The 27,356-nt window shown below is 38.0% G+C and overlaps 1 protein-coding gene across 3 annotated transcripts in view; it reads right to left on the bottom strand.

The window, feature by feature from the left end:
* LOC130849472 (solute carrier family 22 member 10-like) overlaps window positions 1-27,356 on the bottom strand; it is a 67,159-nt gene that overhangs the window by 18,218 nt on the left and 21,585 nt on the right. The window contains exons 2-3 of one of the 3 annotated variants that reach the window (XM_057728389.1): window positions 25,166-25,282; window positions 24,370-24,473 (exon numbers count right to left, since the gene is read on the bottom strand). In XM_057728389.1, coding sequence (XP_057584372.1) covers window positions 24,370-24,473; window positions 25,166-25,246 — 185 coding nt within the window. In that variant the 5' untranslated portion in view covers window positions 25,247-25,282. Of the gene's footprint in view, window positions 1-24,369; window positions 24,474-25,165; window positions 25,696-27,356 lie in introns of those variants that run through there. The other 2 variants (XM_057728386.1, XM_057728387.1) reach the window with 2 other exon arrangements.

The raw sequence follows: 27,356 nt of genomic DNA, 5'->3' as shown, positions 1-27,356 counted from the left end.
TTGCCTCCTTAGGCAGGTTTATTCCTAGGTATTTTATTCTTTTGGTTGCAATGGTGAATGGGAGAGTTTCCTTAATTTCTCTTTCTGCTCTTCCATTGTTAGTGTATAGGAATGCAAGAGATTTCTGTGCATTAATTTTGTATCCTGCTACTTTACTAAACTCATCAATGAGTGCTAGCAGTTTTCTGGTAGAGTCTTTCGGGTTTTCTATATATAATATCATGTCATCTGCAAAGAGTGACAATTTTACTTCTTCTTTTCCAATTTGGATTCCTTTGATTTCTTTTTCTTCTCTGATTGCTGTGGCTAAAACTTCCAAAACTATGTTGAATAAGAATGGTGAGAGTGGACACCCTTGTCTTGTTCCTGTTCTTAGAGGGAATTCTTCCAGTTTTTCCCCATTGAGAACGATGTTGGCTTTTGGTTTTTCATATATGGCTTTGATTATGTTGAGGTAATTTCCTTCTATGCCCATTTTCTGGAGAGCTTTTATCATAAATGGATGTTGAATTTTGTCAAAAGCTTTTTCTGCATCTATTGAAATGATCATATGGTTTTTATCCTTCAATTTGTTGATATGATGTATCACGTTGATTGATGTGCGTATATTGAAGAATCCTTGCATCCCAGGGAAAAACCCCACTTGATCATGGTGTATGATTTTTTTAATGTGCTGTTGGAGTCTGTTCACTAGTATTTTGTTGAGGATTTTTGCATCTATATTCATCAGTGATATTGGTCTGTAGTTTTCTTTTTTTGTGACATCTTTGCCTGGTTTTGGTATCAGGGTGATGGTGGCCTCGTAGAATGAGTTTGGGAGTGTTCCGCCTTCTGCAATATTTTGGAAGAGTTTGAGAAGGATAGGTGTTAACTCTTCTCGAAATGTTTGATAGAATTCGCCCGTGAACCCATCTGGTCCTGGGCTTTTGTGTGTTGGGAGATTTTTAATCACTGCCTCAATTTCCGTACTTGTGATTGGTCTGTTCATGGTTTCTATTTCTTCCTGGTTCAGTCTTGGAAGATTGTATTTTTCTAAGAATGTATCCATTTCTTCCAGGTTATCCAATTTATAGGCATATAGTTGCTTGTAGTAGCCTCTCATGATGTTTTGTATTTCTGAGGTGTCTGTTGTTACTTCTCCTTTTCCATTTCTGATTTTGTTGATTTGCATCTTCTCCCTTTTTTTCTTGATGAGTCTGGCTAATGGTTTATCAATTTTGTTAATCTTCTCAAAGAACCAGCTTTTAGTTTTATTTATTTTTCTTATGGTTTCTTTCCTTTCTTTTTCATTTATTTCTGCTCTGATCTTTATGAGTTCTTTCCTTCTGCTCACTTTGGGGTTTCTTTGTTCTTCTTTCTCTAGTTGTCTTAGGTGTAAGGTTAGGTTGTTTATTTGATCATTTTCTTGTTTCTTAAGGTAGGACTGTATTGCTATAAACTTCCCTCTTAGAACTGCTTTTGCTGTGTCCCATAGGTTTTGTGTTGTTGTGTTTTCATTGTCATTTGTTTCTAGATATTTATTGATTTCCTCTTTGATTTCTGTAGTGATTCCTTGGTTGTTTAGGAGTGAATTGTTTAGCCTCCATGTGTTTGTATTTTTTGCAGCTTTTTTCCTGTAATTGATATCTAGTCTCATGGCATTGTGGTCTGAGAAGATGCTTGATATGATTTCAATTTTCTTGAATTTGCTGAGGTTTGATTTGTGACCCAAGATGTGATCTATCCTGGAAAATGTTCCGTGTGCACTTGAGAAGAAAGTGTAGTCTGTCGTTTTTTGGATGGAATGTCCTGTAAATATCAATGAAGTCGAGATGGTCTAATGTGTCATTTAAAGCTTGTGTGTCTTTATTTATTTTCTGTTTGGATGATCTGTCCATTGATGTAAGTGGGGTGTTCAAGTCTCCCACTAGTATTGTGTTACTGTCGATGTCCCCTTTTATAGCTGTTAGCATTTGCCTTATGTATTGAGGTGCTCCTATGGTGGGGGCATAGATATTTACCCTTGTGATATGTTCTTCTTGAATGGATCCCTTGATCATTATGTAGTGTCCTTCCTTGTCTCTTTTAATAGTCTTTACTTTCAAGTCTAATTTGTCTGATATGAGTATTGCTACTCCAGCTTTCTTTTGACTTCCATTTGCATGGAATCTCTTTTTCCATCCCGTTCCTTTCAGGCTATATGTGTACCTTGATCTGAAGTGGGTTTCCTGTAGGCAGCATATAGAAGGGTCTTGTTTTTGTATCCATTCAGCCAGTCTGTGTCTTTTGGTTGGAGCATTTAATCCATTTACATTTAAAGTGATTATTGACATGTGTGTTCCAATGACCATTTTCTTAAATGTTTTGGGTTTGTATTTGTAGGTGTTTTCCTTTTCTTGTGTGTCCTACTTAGAGAAGTTCCTTTAGCACTTGTTGTAAGGCTGGTTTGGTGGTGTTGAATTCTCTTAACTTTTGTTTGTCTGGAAAGCATTTGATTTCTCCCTCAAATCTGAATGAGATTCTTTCTGGGTAGAGTATTCTTGGCTGTAGGTTTCTCTCTTTCAGGACTTTCAGTATATCCTGCCATTCCCTTCTGGCCTGCAGAGTTTCTGTAGAAAGGTCAGCTGTTATCCTGATGGGTTTTCCCTTATATGTTGTTTGTTGCTTTTCTCTTGCTGCTTTTCATATTTTTTCTTTGTGTTTAATTGTCCTTAGTTTGATTAATATGTGTCTTGGTGTATTTCTCCTTGGGTTTATTCTGTATGGGACTCTCTGTGCTTCTTGGTCTTGGTTAATTATTTCCTTTCCCATGTTGGGGAAGTTTTCCACCATAACCTCCTCAAATATTTTCTCAGACCCTTTCTTGTTTCCTTCTTCTTCTCGGATGCCTATAATTCAAATGTTGGTACGTTTAAGGTTATCACTGAGGTCTCTGAGAATGTCTTCTAATCTTTTTATTCTTTTTTCTTTTTCCTGCTCTGTGGCGTTTATTTGCCCCATTCTTTCTTCCAACTCACTTATTCGTTCTTCTGCCTCAGTCATTCTGCTGGTTATAGCATCTAGAGTATTTTTAATTTCAGTTATTTTGTTATCCATTGCTGTTTGTTTTTCTGAGTTCTTATGAACTGTTTCTTGTACTTTCTCTTTTTGTTATTGAGATTTTGTATCATTTTTACTATCATTACTCTGAATTCTTTTTCAGGCATTTTTCCTATTTCCTCCTCATTTCTTTGGTCTTGTGGGTTTTTTTCCTGCTCCTTTGCCTTCATGGTGTTTCTTTGTTTCCTCATGGTTGTCCAAACTTTTGGGATTACTTGTCCTGCTGATAGAGGTGTTTATAGAAGACTTTCCAAGTCTCAGACTAATGTCCAAATATTGGATTAAACGAATATTAAGTCTAGGAAACACATACATGTATAAGACACACAATTACTGAATCTGTTAGGACATAAGGCTCTAGAAAGACCTGACAGAACCCCAGTGTGCTATCAGATATTCAAAGAGAAACCCAACAGAAATTGACAACTGAAACAGAACAAATCAGAGACAAAAGCAAAAGCAAACAAACAACAAATAACACCCTACACCTACAAACATCAATCCAGGGAGACTTTGTAAGCTAGGATCATGTATAGAAAAGAGCTGGAGTACCACCAGAGAGAATGGAGATTCTCAGAATGTAATTAGACAACTGTACTACGAACTAAGATAAAGATGAAAGCCTAATATTAAATACCAAGGCAGTGCGTCATCTGGAGAATAGAGCAAGGAGTCTGAGCAGACTGATAGTGTTGCTTATAAGTATGTTAAGATAAAATAAACTTAAAAAGGCTGGAAGAAAGGGGAACAGAAGAGCGTAATGTGGTTGGAAATATGCAAATAAAAAGAAAGGAATAGAAATGTATAAGAGATAGGGATGAAAGGAAAGTATGAGAGATATTTTGTCTGTACTACCAAAAACTTAGCTAGATATAGAAGTATATAAAAAGGCAAAAAAAAAGAATAAAAAATATCATTAAAAAATTATGTTATAAAACTTGTAGATCCCTTAGGGCTAAGATCGTATTTAATAATCAAAAAAAAAAAAAAAAAAAAAAGAGAGAGAGAGAAAGAGAAAAAAAAAAATCCAGAACTGATCCCAGAATGGACCAGTTCAATAGGTATTGATACTACTATTTCTGTTTCCTTAGCATCTCAGCTGTAAGTGTCCTTCTCCTTGCCTTGGGTTTTTTTTTTTTGCGTTATTCTGTGAGCAGCAGAGGTTCCTTTATTTTTCATCTGTAAGCGTCGGTGTGTGGGGAGGGAGAGGGTACAATAGTGGCTCCTTCTCCTGGGAGTGAGTGAGCAGTGGTGCACTGTTGTTTCAGTCAGGCTTGGAGGTGCCTGTTGCAGAGGGCGCTGGTGGCTCAGGCGTAAACAGAAAGTCTTAGAGTTGGGCCTCTCTCGGGGTTTTTTTCTTATTGATGCTGTTGTTGTTGTTTTTTTTTTTCTCTCGGCAGCCTCCCTGCTGCTGGCTTGCAAGGGGTTTTAATCTAGCCCCGCCCGAGTGCCTGAGGGTGCTTGTTATCCCTGAGTGCCTTAGGTCGCCCGCAGGGCGTCTCTCCACTGCTTGTTGCAGAGGTGCCGAAAGAGAGGGAGAGGCTATGTGCACAGCTCCTCCCCCCTGCCCGTGAGCCTGCAGCCTCCAGCCGCCATCATGGCCGGGCAGCTCTCAGGGACGGGCACCCCTCTCGGCGGACCTCCTCCCTCCTGTGCTCTCGGTTGGTCACCCTACTGGCAACAATGTTTCTCACCCTGAACCAGCTCTCTGGTTCCCACGCTCCTGCTCCTGGACCCTCCGTTCAGCCACGGATCGATGTCTCAGTCCGGGAACGCTGAGCTACGTTGCGGACCCTCTGTATGTTTCTCACTCCCTCCCGTCTGCCACAGCTCCGCCGCTTCGCTCTCTTTGAGCCTTTGTAGATGCCTCCCTACCAGCTATGTCAGGCTCCCCACAGCCCTTTCTGATGTCCGAGGCCGTCTGCTGGTGTTCAGCTGTTTCTCTGTGGGAATGACTGTGTCCTTCCGTGCATTCCCAATGCATCTGTGGAGAGGGATGCACTCCACGTCTCTCTACTTCACCGCCATCTTTTTCCTCTAAATCATTTGGTTTTGATATCAGAGCAACATTCGTCTCATACAATGAATTAGGGAATTTTCCTCCTCTCCTGTTCCATGGAAAAGTTCAAGAGGAATTGGTGTCAATAATTCAAGTGTTTGATGAAGATATTTGTTCCTGTCTGTTCCTGGACTTTTCTTTTTTGGCAGTTTTAGTTCAGTTTGGATTACCTAATTTCTTTTTGAGTCATTTTAGGAAACTTGAGTGTGTCTAAGAATTTTTTCCATTTCATCTAGTTACCCAGTGTGTTGGCAAATGCTTATAGTATTTTATTTTAATTAAAAAAACTATTTAATGATGGTATTAATACCCCACTTTTATTTCTTATTTTACATCTCTCTCTCTCTTCCTCTCTCCTCTCTCTCTCATCCTCTCTTTCTACTCTAGCTAAAGATATCAGTTTTGCTGATATTTTCAAAGAGCAAGTTATTTATTTCATTCAATATACTGCTTTTCTAGTTTCTATTTATCTCCCATGTAATATTTACTATTTCCTACCTTCTGCTGGCTTTGGATTTAGATTTCTCTTCTTTTTCTAATTCCTTCAGATGTAAAGTTAGGGTGTTGATTTTATATTTTTCTTTTCTTTCTTATGTATTAAATTTTTACCATTATTGAGGTATAATTGACAAATAGAAATTGTATATATTGAAGGTGTACAATATGCTGTGATGATATATCCATAATGTGCAATGATCACCACAATTAAGTTTATAACATATGGTTCGTTTCGCAGATATCATTGTTGTATGTGGTGAGAAAACTGATGACCTAGCCTCTTAGCAAATGTTGAGTATATAGTACAGTACAGTATTGTTAATTCTATTTGCCTTGTCATACATTACATCCCCAGGAGTTACTCATCCTGCAAGACTGAAAGTTTGTACCCTTTTACCAGCATCTCCCTATTTCTCTCACCCCCAAATCTTGGCAACCACCATACAACACTATGCTTCTCTGATTGAAGTCTGTCAAATTCCACGTATAAGTGAAGTCATGCTGTATTTGTCTTGTGTCTGGCTTATTTTACGTAGCATGATAAATGAAGGTTAATTCATGTTGTTTATAATGACAGGATTTCCTTCTATCTTAAGGGGGAATAGTATTACACAATCTTTATACATACATTTTCTTTATTGACACACTGATCAACATATACTTTGTTTCTATATGTTACATATAGGAGAGCAGATATCTCTTTGAAGTAGTTATTTCATTTCCTTTGGATATGTACCCAAAGTGGGATTCCTAGAACTTTTTAATTTCTTGGAGAAATGCCACAATATTTTCTATAATATCTATAAGAATTTACATTCACAGCATGAGTATACAGAATTCTACACACTGTCACCAACACTTCTGCCTTTTTTTAAAGCTTTTTATTGGAATATAATTGCTTTACACTCTTGTACGAGATTTTGAGGTACACCAAAGTGAATCAGCTATATTTATACATACATCCCCATATCCCCTCTCTGCCATGACTCCCTCCCACCTTCCCTGTCCTGGCCCTCTAAGGCATCACCCATCATCGAGTTGATCTCCCTCTGTTATACAGCAACTACCCACTAACTATTTTTTCACAATAGGTAGTGTAAATATGTCTATGCTACTGTCTCACTTCGTCCCAGCTTCCCCTTTACCCCCCCACCCCCAACCCCGTGTCCTCCAGTCCATTCTCTGCATCTGCATCCTTATTCTTGTCTTGTCACTGGGTTCATCAGTACCTTTTTTTTTTTTTTTTTTTTTTTTTTAGATTCTGTATATATGAGTTACCATACAATATTTGTTTTTCGCTTTCTGGCTTACTTCACTCAATATGACAGAATCTAGGTCTATCTACTTCATTACATATAGCTACATTTCATTCTTTTTTATGCCTGAGTAATATTCCATTGTATATATGTGCCATGTCTTCTTTACCCACTCATCTGTTGATGGGCATTTAGGTTGCTTCCATGTCCTGGCTATTGCAAATAGTGCTGCAATGAACATTATGGTACATGTATATTTTTAGATTATAGTTTCTTCTGGAAATATGCCCAGTAGAGGGACTGCTGGATCATATGGTAGTTCTCTTTTTGTTTTTTTTAAGGAACCCCCAAACTGTTTTCCATAGTGGCTGTACCAACTTACATTCCCACCAACAGTGCAGGAGATTTCCCTTTTCTCCACACCCTCTCCAACACTTATTGTTTCTAGATTTTTGGATGATGGCCATTCTGAACAGTGTGAGGTGATACCTCATTGTGGCTTTGACTTGCATTTCTCTAATGATTAGTGATATGGAGCATCTTTCCATGTGTTTCTTAGCCTCTCCATGTCTTCTTGGGAGAAATGTCTATTTAGGTCTTCTGCCCATTTGTGGACTGGGTTATTTATTTGTTTTTTTTTTTTTTTTTTTTTGGTATTAAGCTGCATGAGCTGCTTGTATATTTTGGAGATTAATCCTTTGTCCATTGCTTCATTGGCAAGTATTTTCTCCCACTCTGAGGGCTGTCTTCTTGTCCTGTTTATGGTTTCTTTCACTGTGCAAAAGCTTTTAAGCTTCATTGGGGTCCCATTTGTTTATACTTGATTTTATTTCCATTATTCTAGGAGATGGGTCAAAAAGGATCTTGCTTTGTTGTATGTCATGCAGTCTTCTGCCTATATTTTCCTCGAGGAGTTTTATAGTTTCTGGCCTTGTATTAATGTCTTTAATCCATTTTGAGTTAATTTTTGTGTATGGTGTTAGGAAGTGTTCTAATCTCATTCTTTTACATGTTGCTGTCCAATTTTCCCAGCACCACTTATTGAAGAGGCTGTCTTTTTTCCATCATATATTCTTGCCTGCTTTGTCAAAGATAAGGTGCCCATATGTGCTTGGGTTTACCTCTTGGTTCTCTACTCTGTTGTATTGATCTACCTTTCAATTTTTGTGCCAGTACCATACTGTCTTGATCACTGTGGCCTTGTAGTACACTTTGAAGTGAGGAAGCCTAATTCCACCAACTCTGTCTTTCCTTCTCAAGATTGCATTTGGCTATTCAGGGTCTTTTGCATTTCCATACAAATCGTAAGATTTCCTGTTCTGTGAAAAATGCCATTGGTAATTTGATAGGAATTGCGTTGAATCCGTAAATTGCTTTGGTTAGTAATGTCATTTTCACAATGTTGATTCTTCCAATCCAAGAACATGGTATGTCCCTACATCTGTTTGTATTGTCTTTGATTTCTTTCATCAGTGTCTTATACTTTTCTGCATACAGGTCGTTTGCCTCGTTAGGCAGGTTTATTCCTAGGTATTTTATTCTTTTTGTTGCAATGGTAAATGGGAGACTTTACTTAATTTCTCTTTCTGCTTTTTTTTGTTAGTCATAGGAATTCAAGAGATTTCTGCACATATATTTTGTATCCTGCTACTTTACTAAATTCATCAATTAGTGCTAGCAATTTTCTGGTAGAGTCTTTAGGGTTTTCTATGCATCATATCATGTCACCTGCAAAGAGTGACAATTTTACTTATTTTCCAATTTGGATTCCTTTTATTTCATTTTCTTCTCTGATTGCTGTGGCTAAAACTTCCAGAACTATGTTGAATAATAATGGTGAGAGTGGACACCTTGTCTTGTTCCTGTTCTTAGAGGGAACTCTTTCAGTTTTTCACCATTTAAAACAATGTTGACTTTTGATTTCTCATATATGGCTTTTATTATGTTGAGGTAACTTCCTTTTATGCCCATTTTCTGGAGAGTATTTATCATAAATGCATGTTGAATTTTGTCAAAAGCTTTTTCTCCTTCTATTGAGATGATCAAATGGTTTTTATCCTTCAATTTGTTAATTTGATGTAGCACATTGATTAGTTTATGTATATTGAAGAATCCTTGCATTCCAGAGATAAACCCCACTTGATCATGGTGTATGATCTTTTCCATGTGCTGTTGGATTCTGTTAGCTAGTACTTTGCTGAGGATTTTTACATCTGTATTCATCAGTTTTGCTATCAGGGTGATTGTGGGCTTGTAGAATAAGTTTATAGTGTTCCCTCTTCTGCTATATTTTGGAAGAGTTTGAGAAGGTTAGATGTTAGCTCTTCTCTATATATTTGATAGAATTCACCTGTGAAGCCATCTGGCCCTGGGCTTTTGTTTGTTGGGAGATTTTTCATAACAATCTCAATTTCTGTACTTTAGGTATATCTGTTCATAGTTTCTATTTCTTCCTGGTTCAGTCTTGGAAGATTGTACTTTTCTAAGAATTTATCCATTCCTTTCAGGTTATCCAACTTATTAGTATATAGTTGCATGTAGTAGTCTCTCATGATCTTTTGTATTTCTATGGTATCAGTTGTTACCTCTCCTTTTCCATTTCTAATTCTGTTGATTTGCGTCTTCTCCCTTGTTTTCCTGACTAGTCTTCATACTGGTTTATCAATTTTATTTATCTTCTCAAAGAACCAGCTTTTAGTTTCATTGATCTTTGCTATTGTTTCCTTCCTTTCTTTTTCATTGATTTCTGATCTGATCTTATGATTACTTTCCTTCTGCTCACTTTGGGGTTTTTTGTTCTTTTTTCTCTAATTGTTTTAGGTGTAAGGTTAGGTTGTTTCTCCTAGATTTTTCTTCTTTCTTGAGGTAGGACTGTATTGCTATAAAACTCCATGTTAGAACTGATTTTACTGAATACAATAGGTTTTGGGTTGTGTTTTCATTTTTTCAAGATATTTTTTGATTTCCTCTTTGATTTCTTAAGTGATTTCTTGGTTGTTAATAGCGTATTGTTTAGTCTCCATGTGTTTGCATTTTTTACAGTTTTTCTCAGGTAATTGATATCTAGTCTTATGGTATTGTGGTCAGAGAATATGCTTGATATGATTTCAATTTTCTTGAATTTACCAAGGCTTGATTTGTGACCCCAGATGTGATCTGTCCAGGAAAATGTTCCATGTGCACTTGAGAAGAAAGTGTATTCCGGGGGGAGAAAAAGATGGCAGTGAAATAGTGGGAGGTGGAATGCATTCCTCTCCACAGATGCATTGGGAATGCACCAAAAGACACAATAATTCCCACAGAGAACAAACTGAATACCAGCAGAAGACCTCGGACACCAGAAAGGACTGAAAAGATCCCAACATAACTGGTAGGGAGGCATCTATTACAGCTCAAAGAGGGTGAAGCAGCTGAGCTATGGCAGATGGGAGGGAGTGAGAAACACACGGAGGGTCTGCACCACAGCTCAGCATTCCTGGACTGAGATGTCAATTCACAGCTGAATAGGGGGTCTGGGAGTGTTAGTGTGGGAACCGGAGAACTGGTTCAGGGTGAGAAACATTGTTGCCAGTGGGGAGATGGACTGATAGCACAGGAGGGAAGAGGTCCACAGTGAGGAGTGCCTTCCCGAGAGCTGCTGGGTCATGGTGGCAGCTGGATGCTCCTGGCTCATGGGTGGGGTGAGGAGCCATGGGTGAAGCCTCTCTCTCTCTCTCAGCCCTTGCAATGGGCAGAGGAAGGACCCCATGGGCCAAGCTAAGGCACTCAGGGATAACAAAGGCCCTCAGGCCCTTGGGTGGGGCTGGCATAGAGTGCCAGCAGCCGAGAGAAAAAAAGCCCAGAGAGAGGCCCAACTCTCAGACATTCTGTTTACACCTGAGGCACTGGCACCCCTCTGCAACAGGCACCTCCATGCCTGACTGAAACTATGTGACACAGAAAGGGCACCACTGCTCACTCACTCCCAGGGGAAGGAGCCACTATTGTACCCTCTCCCTCCCCACACACCAGTGCTTACAGATGAACAATAAAGCAAACACTGCTGGTCACAGAATAACACAAAATACCCAAGGCAGGAAGAAGGACACTTACAGCTGAGACTCCAAGGAAACAGAAATATTAGTATTATTTCTATTGAAGTTGTCCATTCTGGGGTCAGTTCTAGTTTTTTTTTTTATTAATTATGATCTTAGTTCTAAGAGATCTACAAGTTTTATAACATATTTTTTATTCTATTTTTTATTCTATTTTTATTTTTAGCCTTTTTATATACTTCTCTTTCTAGATAAGATTTTTGTAGTGCTGACTATATATCTCTCCTACCTTCTTTTCATCGCTATCTTTTATACATTTCTATTTCTTTCTTTTTATTTTCATATTTCCAGTCACTCTATGCTCTTCTGTTGCCCTGTCTTCTATCCATTTTTTAGTTTATTTTACCTTAACATACTTATAAGCAACATTATCAATCTACTCAGTCTCCTTGCTTTATTCTCCAGATGACACACAACCTTGGTATTTCTTATTAGGTTTTTGTCCTTTTCTTAGTTCTTAGTATAATTGCCTAATTTCATTTTGAGAATCTCCAGTCTGTCTGGTGTTACTCTAGCTTTTTTTTATATCTGATCCTAGCTTTCAATATCTCCCTGGATTTGTGCTTCTCTGTGTGTTGTGTTATTTGTTTGTTTGTTTTTGCTTTTGCTTCTGTTTTGTTCTGTTTTCGTTTTCAATTTTTCTTGGTTTCTTCTTTGAATGTCTGATAGCATACTGGGGTTCTCCTGTCAGGTTTTTCTAGTGCCTTATGTTCTGTTGGATTCAGTAATTGAGTGTCTTATACAGGTATGTGTTTCCTAGACTTAGTATTTGTTTGTCTCTACAGTCAGCCATTAGTTTGGGGCTTGGACAGTCACCCTTAAACCCCTCGATTGTGAGGATAGGCAACCCCTGAAGTTTGGACTACCATGAGAAAACAAATAAACACCACGCAGGCAAGGGAGCAGGAAAAAAACCCACAAGACCAAATAAATGAAGAAAAAATAGGAAAAGTGCCCGAAAGAAAATTCAAAGTGATGATAGTAAAAATGATATAAAATCTTGAAAATAAAATACATAAATACACAAGAAACAGTTAATAAAGTCTCAGAAGGACTAAAGAGAAAACAAAGAGTAATGGACAGCAAAATAACTGAACTTAAAAATTCTGTAGATGATATAAACAGCAGAATAACTGAGGAAGAAGAACGAATAAGTGAGTTGGAAGATAGAATGGGGGAAATAACTGTCACAGAGCAGGAAAAAGAAAAAAGAAAAAAAAAAGGAATAGAAGACAGTCTCAGAGAATTTAGGGATAACAATAAGTGCATCAACATTAGAATCACAGGCATCCCAGAAGAAGAAGAAAAAAAGAAAGGGTCTGAGAAAATATTTGAAGAGGTTAAACTGGAAAATTTCTCCAACATGGGAAAGGAAATAATTAACCAAGTCCAAGAAGCACAGAGAGTCCCATACAGAATAAATCTAAGGAGAAATACACCAAGCCACATATTAATCAAACTAATGACAATTAAACACAAAGAAAAATATTAAAACCAGCAAGAGAAAAGCAACAAATAACATATAAGGGAAAACTCATAAGGATAACAGCTGACCTTTCTACAGAAACTCTGCAGGTCAGAAGGGAATGGCAAGATATATGGAAAGCCCTGAAAGAGAGAAACCTATAGTCAAGAATACTCTACCTAGCAAGAATCTCATTCAGATTCGATGGAGAAATCAAAAGCTTTACAGACAAGCAAAAATTAAGATAATACAGCACTATCAAATGAGCCTTACAACAATTGCTTAAGGAACTTTTCTAAGTCGGAAACACAAGAGAAGGAAAAGACTTACAAAAACACAGCCAAAACAATTAAGACAATGGTAATAGGAACACACATGTCAATAATCACCTGAAATGTAAATGGATTAAATGCTCCAACCAAAAGACACAGAGTGGCTGAATGGATACAAAAACAAGACCTTTCTATATGCTGCCTACAAGAAATCCACTTCAGACCAAGGGATACAGATGAACGGAAAGTAAAGGGATGGAAAAAGATCGTCCATGCAAACAGAAGTCAAAAGAAAGCTGGAGTAGCAATACACATATCCGACAAATTAGACTTGAAAGTAAAGACTATTTATTACAAGAGTCAAGGGAGGACACTACATAATGATCAAGGGATCCATCCAAGAAGAACATATCACAATGGTAACTATCAATGCAACGACCATAGGAGCACCTCAATACATAAGACAAATGCTAACAGCTATAAAAGGGGACATCGACAGTAACACAATAATAGTGGGAGACTTGAACACCCCACTTACATCAACGGACAGTTCATCCAAACAGAAAACAAATAAGGACACATAAGCTTTAAATGACACATTAGACCATCTCGACTTAATTGATATTTATAGGACTTTCCATCCAAACACAACAGAATACACTTTCTTCTCAAGTCCATACAGAACATTTTCCAGGATAGATCACATCTTGGGTCACAAATCAAACCTAGGAAAATTCAAGAAAATAGAAATCATATCAAGCATCTTCTCTGAACACAGCTCCATGAGACAAGATATTAATTACAGGAAAAAAAAACTGCAAAAAATACAAACACATGGAGGCCAAACAATACAATATTAAAAAACTAAGAAATCATTAAAGAAATCAAAGAGGAAATCAAAAAATATCTAGAAATAAATGACAATGAAAACACAACAACACAAAACCTATGGGATGCCACAAAAGCAGTTCTAAGAGGGAAGTTTATAGCAATACAGTCCTACCTTAAGAAACAAGAAAAATATCGAATAAACAATCTAACCTTACACCTTAAACAATTAGAAATAGAAGAACAAAGAAACCCCAAAGTGAGCAGAAGGAAAGAAATCATAAAGATCAGATCAGATCAGAAACCAATGAAAAAGAAAGAAATGAGACAATAGCAAAAATTAATGAAACTAAAAGCTGGTTCTTTGAGAAGACAAACAAAATTGACAAACCATTAGCCAGACTCATCAGGAAAAAAGGGAGAAGATGCAAATCAACAGAATTAGAAATGAAAAAGGAGAAGGAACAATGGACACTACAGAAATACAAAAGATCATGAGAGACTACTACAAACAACTATATGCCAATCAATTGGTTACCCTGGAAGAAATGGATAAATTCTTAGAAAAATACAATCTTCCAAGACTGAGCCAGAAAGAAATAGAGACTATGAACAGACCAATCACAAGTACAGAAATTGTGGCTGTGAATAAAAATCTCCTAACAAAGAAAAGCCCAGGGTCAGATGGATTCACAGGCGAATTCTATCAAACACTTAGAGAAGAGGTTACACCTATCCTTCTCAAACTCCTACAAAATATAGCAGAAGGTGGAATACTCCCAAACTCATTCTACAAGGCCGCCATCACCCTGATACTAAAACCAGGCAAAGATGCCACACAAAAAGAACATTACAGACCAATATCACTGATGAATATAGATGCAGAAATCCTCAACAAAATACTAGCAAACAGAATCCAACAGCACCTTAAAGAATCATACACCATGATCAAGTGGGCCTTATCCCTGGGATGCAAGGATTCTTCAATATATGCAAATCATTCAATGTGATACATCATATCAACAAATGGAAGGATAAAAACCATATGATCATCTCAATAGATGCAGAAAAAGCTTTTGAAAAAATTCAACATCCATTTATGATAAGAGCTCTCCAGAAAATGGGAATAGAAGTAAATTACCTCAACATAATAAAATCCATATATGAGAAACCAAAAGCCAACATCATTCTAAATGGTGAAAAGCTGAAAGAATTCCCTCTAAGAACAGGAACAAGACAAGGGTGTCCACTCTCACTACTATTATTCAATTCATGTTTGGAAGTTTTAGCCACAGCAATCAGAGAAGAAAATGAAATAAAAGGAATCCAAATTGGAAAAGAAGTAGAAAAATTGTCACTGTTTGCAGATGACATGATATTATACATAGAAAACCCGAAAGGCTCTAACAGAAAAATGCTAACACTAATTGATGAATTTAGTAAAATAGCAGGATACAAAATTAATGCCATAAATCTTTTGCATTCCTTTACACTAACAATGAAAGAGCAGAAAGGGAAATTAAGGAAACTCTCCTATTTACCATTGCAACAAAAAGGATACAATACCTAGGAATAAACCTGCCTAAGGAGGAAAAGGATCTTTATGCAGAAAATTATAAGACACTGATGAAAGAAATCAAAGACAATACAACAGATGGAGGGACATACCATCTTCTTGGATTGGAAGAATCAACATCGTGAAAATGACTGTACTACCCAAAGCAATTTACAGATTCAACACAATCCCTATCAAATTACCAACGGCATTTTCAAAGAACTACAGCAAGAAACCTTAAGATTTGTATGGAAATGCAAAAGACCCCGAATAGCCAAAGCAATCTTGAGAAGGAAAGACAGAATTGGTGGAAGTAGGCTTGCTGGTTTCAAAGTATACCACAAGGCAATAGTGATCAAGACAGTATGGTACTGGCACAAAAATGGAAAGGAAGATCAATGGAACAGAATAGAGAACTCTGAAGTAAGCCCAAACACATATGGGCACTTTATTCTTGACAAAGGAGGCAAGAATATACAATGGGAAAAGACAGCCTCTTCAATAAGTGGTGCTGAGAAAATTGGACAGCAACATGCAAGAGAATGAGATTAGAACACTTCCTAACATCATACACAAAAATAAACTCAAAATGGATTAAAGACCTACATGTAAGACCAGACACTATAAAACTCCTCGAGGAAAATCTAGGCAGAAATCTCTATGACATAAATCAAAACAAGATCCCTTTGACCCTCCTTCTAGCATAACGGAAATAAAATCAAGTATAAAGAAATGGGACTAATGAAGCTTAAAAGGTTTTGAACAGTGAAAGAAACCATAAACAAGACAAGAAGGCAACCTTAAGAATGGTAAAATATTGTTGCCAGTTAAACAAAGGACAGAGGATTAATCTCCAAAATATAAAAACAGCTCATGCAGCTTAATACCAAAAAAGCAAATAACCCAATCCACAAATGGGCAGAAGACCTAAATAGACATTTCTCCAAATAAGACATATAGATGGCCAACAAACACATGAAAAGATGCTCCATATCACTAATCATTAGAGAAATGCAAGTCAGTGCCACAATTAGGTATCACCTCACAATGGTCAGAATGGCCATCATCACAAAATCTAGAAACAACAAATGTTGGAGAGGGTTCGGAGAAAAGGGAACTCCCCTGCACTGTTGGTGGTGATGTAAGTTGGGACAGCCACTGTGGAAAGCAGTTTGGAGGTTCCCTAAAAAACAAAAAATAGAACTACTATAGGATCCAATAATCCCACTGCTGGGCATATACCCAGAAAAAACCATAGTCCAAAAAAAGAAACATGTACCATAATGTTTATTGTAGTACTATTTACAATAGCCAGGATATGGAAGCAACCTAAATGCCCATCAATAGATGAATGGATAAAGAAGATGTGGCATATATATATACAGTGGAATATTACTCAGCTATAAAAAGGAATGAGATGGAGCTATATGTAGTGAGGTGGATAGACCTAGAGTTTGTCATACAGCGTGAAGTAAGCCAGAAAGTGAAAAACAAATATTGTATGGTAACTCATATATACGGAATCTAAAAAAAAAAAAAAAAAAAAAAAATGGTACTGATGAACCCAGTGAGAAGACACGAATAAGGATGCAGATGCAGAGAATGGACTGGAGAACACGAGGTTGGGGGGGCGGGGGTGGCAGGAGAAGCTGGGCCAATGTGAGAGTGTAGCATAGACATATATACACTACCAACTGTAAAATAGATAGCTAGTGGGAAGCTGCTGTATAACAAAGGGAGGTCAACTCGATGATGGATGATGCCTTAGAGGGCCAGGATGGGGAGGGTGGGGAGTGAGTTGAGAGAGGGAGGGAATATGGGGATATGTGTATAAATACAGCTGATTGACTTTGGTGTACCTCAAAAACTGGGACAAATGTGTAAAGAAATTTTATTCCAATAAAAAAGAAAAGAAAGAGAAATTGTATTCTGTAATTTTTGGATGGAATGTCCTATAAATATCAATTAAGTTGAGATGGTCTAATGTGTCATTTAAAGATTTGTGTGTCCTTATTTTTTTTCTCTTTGGATGATCTGTCCATTGATGTAAGTGGGGTGTTCAAGTCTTCTCGTATTATTGTGTTACTGTTGATGTCCCCTTTTATGGCTGTTAGCATTTACCTTATGTTTTGAGGTGCTCCTATGATGAGTGCAGAGATATTTACATTTGTTATATGTTATTCTTAGATTGATTCCTTGATCATTATGTAGTGTCCTTCCTCGTCTCTTGTAATAGTCTTTAAAGTCTAATCTGATATGTGTATTGCTACTCCAGCTTTCTTTTGACTTCCATTTGCATGGAATATCTTTTTCCATCCCTTTTCTTTCAGTCTATATGTGTACCTTGGTCTGAAGTGGGTTTCTTGTAGGCAGCATATAGAAAGGTCTTGTTTTTGGATCCATTCAACCAGTCTGTGTCTTTTGGTTGGAGCATTTAATCCATTTACATTTCAGGTGATTATTGACATGTGTGTTCCTATTACCATTGTCTTAATTGTTTTGGCTGTGTTTTTGTAAGTCTTTTCCTTCTCTTGTGTTTCCGACTTAGAAAAGTTCCTTAAGCAATTGTTGTAAGGCTGGTTTGGTAGTTCTGTATTATCTTAACTTTTGCTTGTCTGTAAAGCTTTTGATTTCTCCATCGAATCTGAATGAGATTCTTGCTAGGTAGAGTATTCTTGACTATAGGTTTCTCTCTTTCAGGGCTTTCCATATATCTTGCCTTTCCCTTCTGGCCTGAAGTGTTTCTGTAGAAAGGTCAGCTGTTATCCTTATGGGTTTTCCCTTATATGTTATTTGTTGCTTCTCTCTTGATGCTTTTAATATTTTTTCTTTGTGTTTAATTGTCATTAGTTTGATTAATATGTGGCTTGGTGTATTTCTCCTTAGATTTATTCTGTATGGGACTCTCTGTGCTTCTTGGATTTGATTAAATATTTCCTTTCCCATGTTGGAGAAATTTTCCAGTATAACCTCTTCAAATATTTTCTCAGACCCTTTCTTTTTTTCTTCTTCTTCTGGGATGCCTGTGATTCTAATGTTGTTGCACTTAATGTTATCCCTGAGGTCTCTGAAACTGTCTTCCATTCTCTTTTTTCTTTTTCCTGCTCTGTGGCAGTTATTTCCCCCATTCTATCTTCCAACTCACTTATTCGTTCTTCTTCCTCAGTTATTCTGCTGTTTATATCATCTACAGTATTTTTAATTTTGGTTATTTTGTTGTCCATTACTCTTTGTTTGCTCTTTAGTTCTTCTGAGTCCTTATTAACTGTTTCGTGTATTTTCTGTATTTTGTTGTTGAGATTTTGGATCATCTTTACTCTCATTACTCTGAATTGTTTTTCAGGCAATTTTCCTATTTCCTTATATTTATTTGGTCTTGTGGGTTTTTTTCCTGCTCCTTTGCCTGCATGGTGTTTCTTTTTTTTCTCATTTTGTCTACTTTATAACATTTGTTTTCTCCTTTACCCATGCTGTCTAGTAGTAATTCTTTTTGTTTTTGCCCTCTGCCCTGTGTGGTGGGGTGTGTCCAGTGTCTTAAGTAGGCTTCCTGGTGAGGGGTTCTGGTGTTCCAATGTTTTGGCTCTGTGCCTTTTCTCTGTGATGAGCAGGGCCATGTCAGGTGGTGTGTTTTAGGCTATCAGTGAGGTTAATATGGCTTTAGGTAGTCTGTGTGCTGATGGGTGGGTTTGTGTTCCTGTCTTGTTTGTAGTTTGGTGTGAGGTGTCCAGCACTGGCCATTGCAGACAGTCAGACGAAGCCAAGTCTTAGACTCTGATATGGGGCTCCATGAGAGTTTTCTGCCATTAATCTTCCCTGTGTTTGAGGACTCCCTAGTAGCCTAGCATCCTCGATTCAGTGCTCCCTCCCTAGAGCCTTCTACTTGACTTCTGATGAAGTAGTCCAGACTTCAGAGGTTGCTTGTGCCAGCAATAAAGGGGTTTAAAGAAGACTGTCCAAATCCCAGGCTAATGGCAGAGTGTTGAGTCAAGCAAATACTAAGTCTAGGAAACACTTACCTGTATAAAACACACAAATACAGAATCCAATAGAACATAAGGCACTAGAAAGACCTGACAGAAGAACCCCAGTATGCAATCAGACAATCAAAGAGAAAACCAACAGAAATTCAAATCCCCCCCCCAAAAAAAAATCAAAAAACTAAAAAAAAAAAAAAAAAAACCCAAAACAACCCCCCCCCACACACACACAGAAACACATATACAGGGAAATTTTGAAAGCTAAGCTCAAATATAATAAAGAGCATTAGTACAATCAGACAGAATGAAGATTCCCAAATCAAAAGCAGACAATTATAATCAGAACAGAAAAAATAGAATAAAAAAATGTGATAAGACATCTAGATCCCTTAGGATTAAGATAGTAATTAATTAATAAAAAAAAAACTAGAAAAGAACCCAGAATGGACCTGATCAATGAAAGTAATAATAATATTTCTGTTTCCTTGGGTCTCAGCTGTAAGTGCCCTTCTGGCAGCCTTGGGCTTTTTGTATTACTCTGTGACCAACAGATCTTCCTTTATTGTTCATCTGTAAGCACTGGTGTGTGGGGAGAGAGAGGGTAGAGTAGTGTTTCCTTCCCCTGGGAATGAGTGAGTAGTGGTGCCCTGCCTGTGTCACGGTGGCTTGGGTGGCTCAGGCAGTGCCTGTTGCAGAGGGACACTGGTGGCTCAGGCCGAGAGATCGACTACAACCATGGCTCCTCCCCCCTGCATACGACTCTGCTGGGGTGCCCTGCCTGGGTTATGGCAGCTCAGTCAGCTGTAGTGGTGCATGTTGCAGAGGGACCCCAGTGGCTCAGGTGTAAACAGAATGTTTCCAGAGCTGGGCCACCCTGTGGATTTTTGGCTTTTGGCTGCAGGCAATCTAGGCCAGCCCCACCAGGGCCTTTGTTATCCCTGACTGAATTATTAAGGCTCAGAGGGGTCCTTCCTTTGTCTGTCACAGGTGCTGAGAGAGGGGCTACACCCGCAGCTCCTCCCCCCTGCTTGTGAGTCAGCAGAATCGAGCTGCCACTGTGGCAGCCCAGCTTTCCACAGTAGGCATTCTCTGCTGCAGATTTCTCCCCTCTTGTCTTCTCAGTCTGTCTCCCCACTGCCATCAATGTTTCTTACCCTGAACCAGTTGCCACATTCCAGTTCCCAGAACACCTGTTCAGCTGTGAACTGATGTCTCAATCCAGACACGTTGAGCCATGGTGCAGACCCTCTGTGTATGTCTCACTCTTTCCTGTCTGCCCCAGATCAGCCACTTCACCCTCTTTGAACAGTCCCAAATGCCTCCCTTCTGACCCAGGGAAATTCCTGGGGTTTCCTGGAGAAGGGGTTTCCCCATCAGATAAGGGATTTTCCCCCAAATTCAGCAATCTCCCCTCTGGTTCAGATCCCCCCAACCCAGGGTGTGGGACCCATCCCTTTCCTTTCTTCTCCTTTTCTGTCTCCTTTTTTTTTTTTTTTTCCCTTCTGCCCTATCCAGTTATGTCAGGATCTTTGCCATCCCTTCTGGTGTCCGAGGTCTTCTGCTGGTGTTCAGCTGGTTCTCTGTGTGATTTATTATGTCTTTTGATGTATTCCTGATGCATCTGTGGAGATGGATGCATTCCACGTCCTTCTACTTTGCTTCCACCTTTCTCCTCCTCCACTTTGCCTTTTTGATAATAGCCATCCTGACAGGTGTTGGATGATATCTCCAAGGTTTTCTTTTATTTTTTATTTTTTTAGTTGTATTTGTGATCTTTCTTGAAAGGAATTCTCCTTTTTTAAAAAAAGTTTTTTTTATTTATACATATATCTCCATATCCCCTACCTCTTGAGCCTCCCTCCTGAGCTATTTTGTTCATCATACTATTTTTTGTTGCTCCCTTTTTCCTTCCTTTTTTTTCTTGTGCTTCTTTGTGATTGATACCTACTTTTGTATTGCTGTACTTTAATTCTTATTTTCAGCTCTTTATTGGAATATAATTACTTTACACTGTTGTGCCAGTTTTTTTATGTACACCAAAGTGAATCAGCTGTATTTATACATATATCCTGATATGTCCTCCCTCCCATGACTCCCTCCCACCTTCCCTATCCTTTTCTCTTTATTTTTTGTGTGTCTACTGTACCTTTTTGTTTTTACCATTGGATCCACATTGAATTTTTAATAGCTTAGCAGTCTGCTTTAAGCTGAGAAAAACAAAGTATTTTACAGAATTTACTGCAAAACACCACAAAAACTGCTTTCACTTCAGCTCTCTCTCCCTATATCTGGTGAGCCAACTGAATGTCTCTGGACATGATGGTGAAAAAAAGACACAAACTAAACCAAAGTGTTTAAGCTGAGAAAAGCAATTTCAGTTGCATAAAATCTACAGTTCATTTTTTCCACACACATTTTCTGTAACTGATATCAGAATTTTTTTCTTTCTATATTTGGTTTCCAACTAGAAAATGTTTGTACTTATGATAATTCTTATGACTTTTGTCTTTTCATTTATACACTAGAGTTTAAAGTGATTTACACACCACCATTATAGTATTATATTACATATAATAATGTTTGTCTTTGTATTTACTGTCAGCAGTGAGACATTCTTTCTTGTTACTTAGTACCTTCTTGTTTCAACTTGAAGAACATCGTTTAGCACTCACTTCTTGTGAGACAAGTCTAATGTTGACTAATTCGATAATTGTTTTTTTGGTCTGGGGAACTATTTATTTTTATTTCAATCTTAAAAGACAATTTTGCCACATAAAGTGTTCTTGGTTGGCAGGTTTTTTTTTTCTCCTTTCAATATTTTGAATATTCCATTCTCTTCTGGCTTGCAAGGTTTCTGAACTATTTATTGAGTTTTATTGGAGTTCCCTTCAATGTGACAACTTGCTTTTCTCTTGCTGCTTTCCAAATTCTCTCTTTGTCTGACTTTTGATAATTTAATTATGCTATGTGTTGGTGTGGAACTTTTGGGAATTTCCCTATTTGGGAATTTTAGGACTTCATGAATTGTGTTGTCCATTTTCCTCCCTAGGTTGAGGAAATTCTTAGCAAAATAACTTTCTGCCTTCCTCTCTCTTTTCCTCTGGGACACGCATATGAATGTATTATTTCATACACTTTTCTCCTGTAAGTTCAAATGCTTTCTTAACTCTATTCCAATCTTTTTCATTATGGTTGTTCCTCTAACTGGATAATTTCAAATGACCTCTCTTTGAGTTTGCTTATTCTTTCTTCTGCATGGTCAAGTTTGATATTGAAACTCTCTAATGAATTTTTCAGGTCAGTCACTGTATTATTCGGTTTGGTTCTTTTTCTGGTTTTTCTTTATCAAACTTCTCATTTTGTTCATGTTTTGTTTCCCAGCTATTATTTACTTGTCTATCTGTGCTCTCTTGTAGTTCACTGAGCTTATTAAATATTGTTTTGAATTATTTCTCAATAATTTGATGGATCTTCATTTCTTTAGCTTCTGGGGTTTTATTAGTATCTTTTGTGGTGTCATGTTTTCCTGATTCTTTCTGATCTGTATAGCCTTGCTTTGGTGACTGCATTTGAAGGAGCAGACAGCTCTTCCAGTCATTGCAGACTGGTTTTGACTCAACTTGATAATTGGTGATGACTTAGAGTTGTGGGATAGGGAGGGTGCAAAGGAGTTACATGAGGCGGGGCATATGGGGATATATGTATAAATACAGATGATTAACTTTGTTCTACAGCAGAAACTGGCACAGAAGTGTAAAGCAATTAAACTCCAAAAAAGAGCAGAATAAAAACAAAAAACAAACAAGAAATCTTCTGGTTCTGCAATCTGATGGGACTTTCCCCAGGATCACAGTTGAGTGAGACTGGAGCTGAGTCATGTGGCTGTTGCTGGGTCCAAGGTCAGATCTAGTCAGTGGGCCCTTACTGAGGGTATGGATGGCTGTGGCTCCTGACAAGTAGCTGGACTGGCAGGACTGCTTTGAACCCTGCTAAGCAGGGTTGACACAGAGCCACAGTGCTGCTTCAAGCTGCACAGTAAGGTTTGAGAACAGTGGGTCTGTTATCAGGAGCACCAATGGATATGGTACTTCCTTTTAATCTTGTTTATCATGTTCTTTGGTGTGAAGAAGCTTTTTACTTTGACATAATCCCATAAGTCTATTTCTGCTTTCATTGCCTGGGCTTTTAGTGTGAACATACAGAGCTTTTTTCCTTTGTTTAGTTCAAAACCTTTAACAGCTATAAGTTTACCTCTTCTTCAGCAAATTTCCCGCTCTCACCTATTATCAGAACCCTCCTTCCCCACACAGATGCACACATACATCTATCACCCTATGCCCATCTAAACTGATCAGTTAGCATTTTATTGTAAATAATCATAAAGGGCTCAGTCAGAATACTGGTCAAGATCAACACTGTTTTATGAATTACATTTGGAGCAATACATACAGCATTCACAATTTTCAGGTGAAAGACAAAATGACATGAAGCTTATAGATGGTCAGGGATACAATACATCTCCTATTTCCTCTATGAAAGACTTGAGTCTGTGTCTGGCATGGTTGTCTCTAACTTCAGGATGGACATGCTGGGTACAGGATAAGCCAAAATTCTCACACCACAAATTATGAAACCTGAGGTTTATAGGTTAATTTCCTTATATGGTTGCAAGCATTACCTCTAAAGAGTCTTTTTTCACAAGATCAAATGTCCAAATTATAACCACAATTATTTCTTAATACAATTCAGTGCCACCTCCCTACACACCAAGGTTTTATAGAAATACTTACTAATTATAGCAAGGCATGACAAGGAATCTGGGAACCCACAAACAGTTAGCTCCCTGAGTCCAGTAGGGAGTTAACACAGAAGCCATGTCAAAGGCATGCAGTGTTCTTCTCTATATCTGTGTCTTGAAACAGGTTGAACCTCCTGTCTTGAAGCACCTTCCTCTCCCTTCTTATAGGTAATACCTTCTCATTTTTCTAAGTGAAGTATTATGGTACTTCACCTCTAAATACTGTCCTGAAATTCCACCCTCCACCCCAGATTTAATTGCAAAGTCATTTCTGTGTCCAGTACAGAGAGCTCTGTGGCAACAAAATGACACTCATCACAATGAATCTCTATTTCTACATTTCTATCTATAGCTCCCTGGGAACCAAGGCAACCCACAACAGTATAAATTGCTTATTAAGGGAACTCAATAGACTTCTTTATGAAACAATTAATCATAAACTGTGAAAACACCACAGAGGAAGGGCAGCAGTGATCTTCAGACACTCACCTGTCTGAGAGATAGCCATATATGAGGCCTCCCACTAGCATTCCAGCCATGAATAGGGAATGAACCAATGGCTTCATTGACTGATAATCACATACGAGGTCCCACTGGAAGAGAAGGAAACCAGCACCCAGGAGCGTCACAGCATCTCATAATCCCTCAATGTTCACTCACTCCAATAGCCCTCAGTGAACACTCCCTCTGGTTTGCTTTACTACATTTACTCATCTATATCATTCAAGTCTCAGTGTAAGCATGGGATTCTCTAGAATCTCAGCTAACTGTCCTAGGTTATATCAAAGCCAGTTTTCATATTTACTTAGCGCTGCATACCACGATGGTTCTCAATCTGTGCCATGCATTGGAAACACTGAATTTTTCATTTTTTTAAGTATTGATGCCTGGATTTCACATCTACAGTGAAATATATTATAATTTGTTTCTCTGACAAGTAGCCAGGGTATTGAAAAATTTTGTAATTAGTAATAACATTTCCAATTTGCAACTAGGCTAGGAACAATTGACTAAGAATAATTTCTCACAAAGTATATCAAGTACTTACTGGTCTAATCATCAGAATTCACACTAAATATAAAGCTTTGTAATATTAAAATTCACATCCAGTTTGTTGATTTCACTGTCTGCAATAGTAATGTAAGTGCTTGGCAATTAGAAAGATAAGCAACCACTATTGCTGAAAGACAGCAAAGTTACACTAATACTAAATACTAGAACAGTGCCAATTTTGTTATTCTAAAACCCAGACCATGTACTCACAAGAGGTAGATGGGGCCTTTACCTCAGTAATGATGGTGGAGGAGATTAAGCTTCGGTCATACACCCAGCCATCCACACAGGGCTCTGTGTCCAGGTCAGTCATGTTGGGGAAGGTCCCATTCAGGTGAAGGAGCTGCCACTGGGGGAAGAGGAAACGATGACATTTCTCTGGCTTTAAGTTTGAATCCAATGGGATGGAGATTCTCAGGAGGGCATCAGGGCTGAGGATGCCAGTGTTATTATTAGAGACAGTGTCATTATCAAGGATGGGGACCCAGCAGCGATGATCAGGAATGGCTGCAGTGAAGTTCTCCAACAGCACATGACACATTATTATCATAAGAGAAGGCAGGCCTAAAACCATCTGAAGGATCTGGAATTTCCCCAGGCCACCAACTTCATCCAGGAGCTCCTCAAAGCCCATTGTGAACAGGTGATATTCAAGAGAAGACACAATGACTTAACAGAGATAAGTTCAAAGGCACAAAAAATTTCCTTTCATTAATTAGCACTATATGACCTCACACCAGTTTCTCATTAATGGGTCCCATCACCTCATTACTGCAACAGAGCAGGTTCCACAGTCCTTTTGGAATCAGGATATATTACTCTTCCCTTTTTGGGGGGAAGTTATAGAGATAATTATTTACCAAAGGTACTTCTAGCTGTTGACAATGAAATCTGTTAAAAGTTTACTCCTTGAATGTGTTTGTCCTCAGTGATCCTGTGACATCAGCATTGGACTTTGGCGTGGACATGGTTTCCAAATAATCCAAAAGAAGACTGTATAACAGAGTTTTCAGTCATTTCCAGAAAACGGAATTTGAGATACACAGAAGAGGATCACTTTATGATTTTTCTGTGAAAAGAACAGGAAGCCAGTGTTTTTCTTGACTACTACTGAGTTTAGATTAAAATAATTAACAAAATACAATTCTTTGTTTTTAATTAAAGGAAAGTGGAGTGTAATGTAATTACTACCTATTGGTAACTGATGTTGTACTTCAGTTTAAATTGCACTAGGAATTCACAATAATTTAAAATTCCTTGAAATATAGGTACAGGAGAAAGGCAGTGGTAAACTCATAAAAGAGTTTATCTTCTCAGGTTTATTTATTGGTTTACATGGCATATTAAGGATAATTGAAGTGCTAGTGTTCAGAATCCTGATGAATCGATCCCTTTGTCATTATGAACCTGGCCTAGTGAGCTATGGTAAAGCTCCTCGATTTCAAGTATGTATTTTCTCATTTTTATATAGGCATCTAGGTTTCTTATAGTTACAGTTTGCATGCTGTAGCTTTCCGATCCTTTGTATATTTAATTGAAATATTTATTGAGGATATTGTAGATTCACATGCAGCAACAAGAAATAATATAATGAAAAATTGCTTGCAAGTCACTCAGTTTCTCGCAATAGTAGTATTTGCAAAATTATAGTATGATATTACTACTAATTTATTGACAGTGATAAAATATACTAATCTTATTTAGACTTCTCTAGTCAGTTTTACCTGTACATGCGTGTGTGTGTGTGTGTGTGTGTGTGTGTGTGTGTGTGTGTTGTGTGTGTAGGGAGGGACTTAGTACTATATAGTTTTTCTGTTTGTTTTAATTTATTTATTTATTTATTTTTTGGGGGTACACCAGGTTCAATCATCTGTTTTTATACACATATCCCTGTATTCCCTCCCTTCCTTGACTCCCCCCGCCTCGAGTTCCCCCCACCCTCCCCGCCCCAGTCCTCCAAGGCATCTTCCATCCTCGAGTTGGACTCCCCCCACCATACAACTTCCCACTGACTATTTTACAGTTGGTAGTATATATATGTCTGTGCTACTCTCTCGCTTCATCTCAGTTTCCCCTTCACCCCCACCCCCTCCCATACCTCGTGTTCTCCAGTCCATTCTCTGTATCTGCATCCTTGTTCTTGTCACTGAGTTCATCAGTACCATTTTTAGATTCCGTATATGTGAGTTAGCATACAATATTTGTCCTTCTCTTTCTGACTTACTTCACTCTGTAAGACAGATTGTAGTTCTATCCACCTCATGACATATAGCTCCATCTCATCTCTTTTTATAGCTGAGTAATATTCCATTGTATATATATGCCACATCTTCTGTATCCATTCATTTGTTGATGGGCATTTAGGTTGCTTCCATGTCCTGGCTATTGTAAAGAGTGCTGCAATAAACATTATGGTACAAGTT

Source organism: Hippopotamus amphibius, chromosome 3 (assembly GCF_030028045.1).
Source record: "Hippopotamus amphibius kiboko isolate mHipAmp2 chromosome 3, mHipAmp2.hap2, whole genome shotgun sequence".
Classification (NCBI taxonomy): domain Eukaryota; kingdom Metazoa; phylum Chordata; class Mammalia; order Artiodactyla; family Hippopotamidae; genus Hippopotamus; species Hippopotamus amphibius.
The sequence above is the reverse complement of the archived record's forward strand: the minus strand, read 5'-3'. Positions and strand labels throughout refer to the sequence as shown.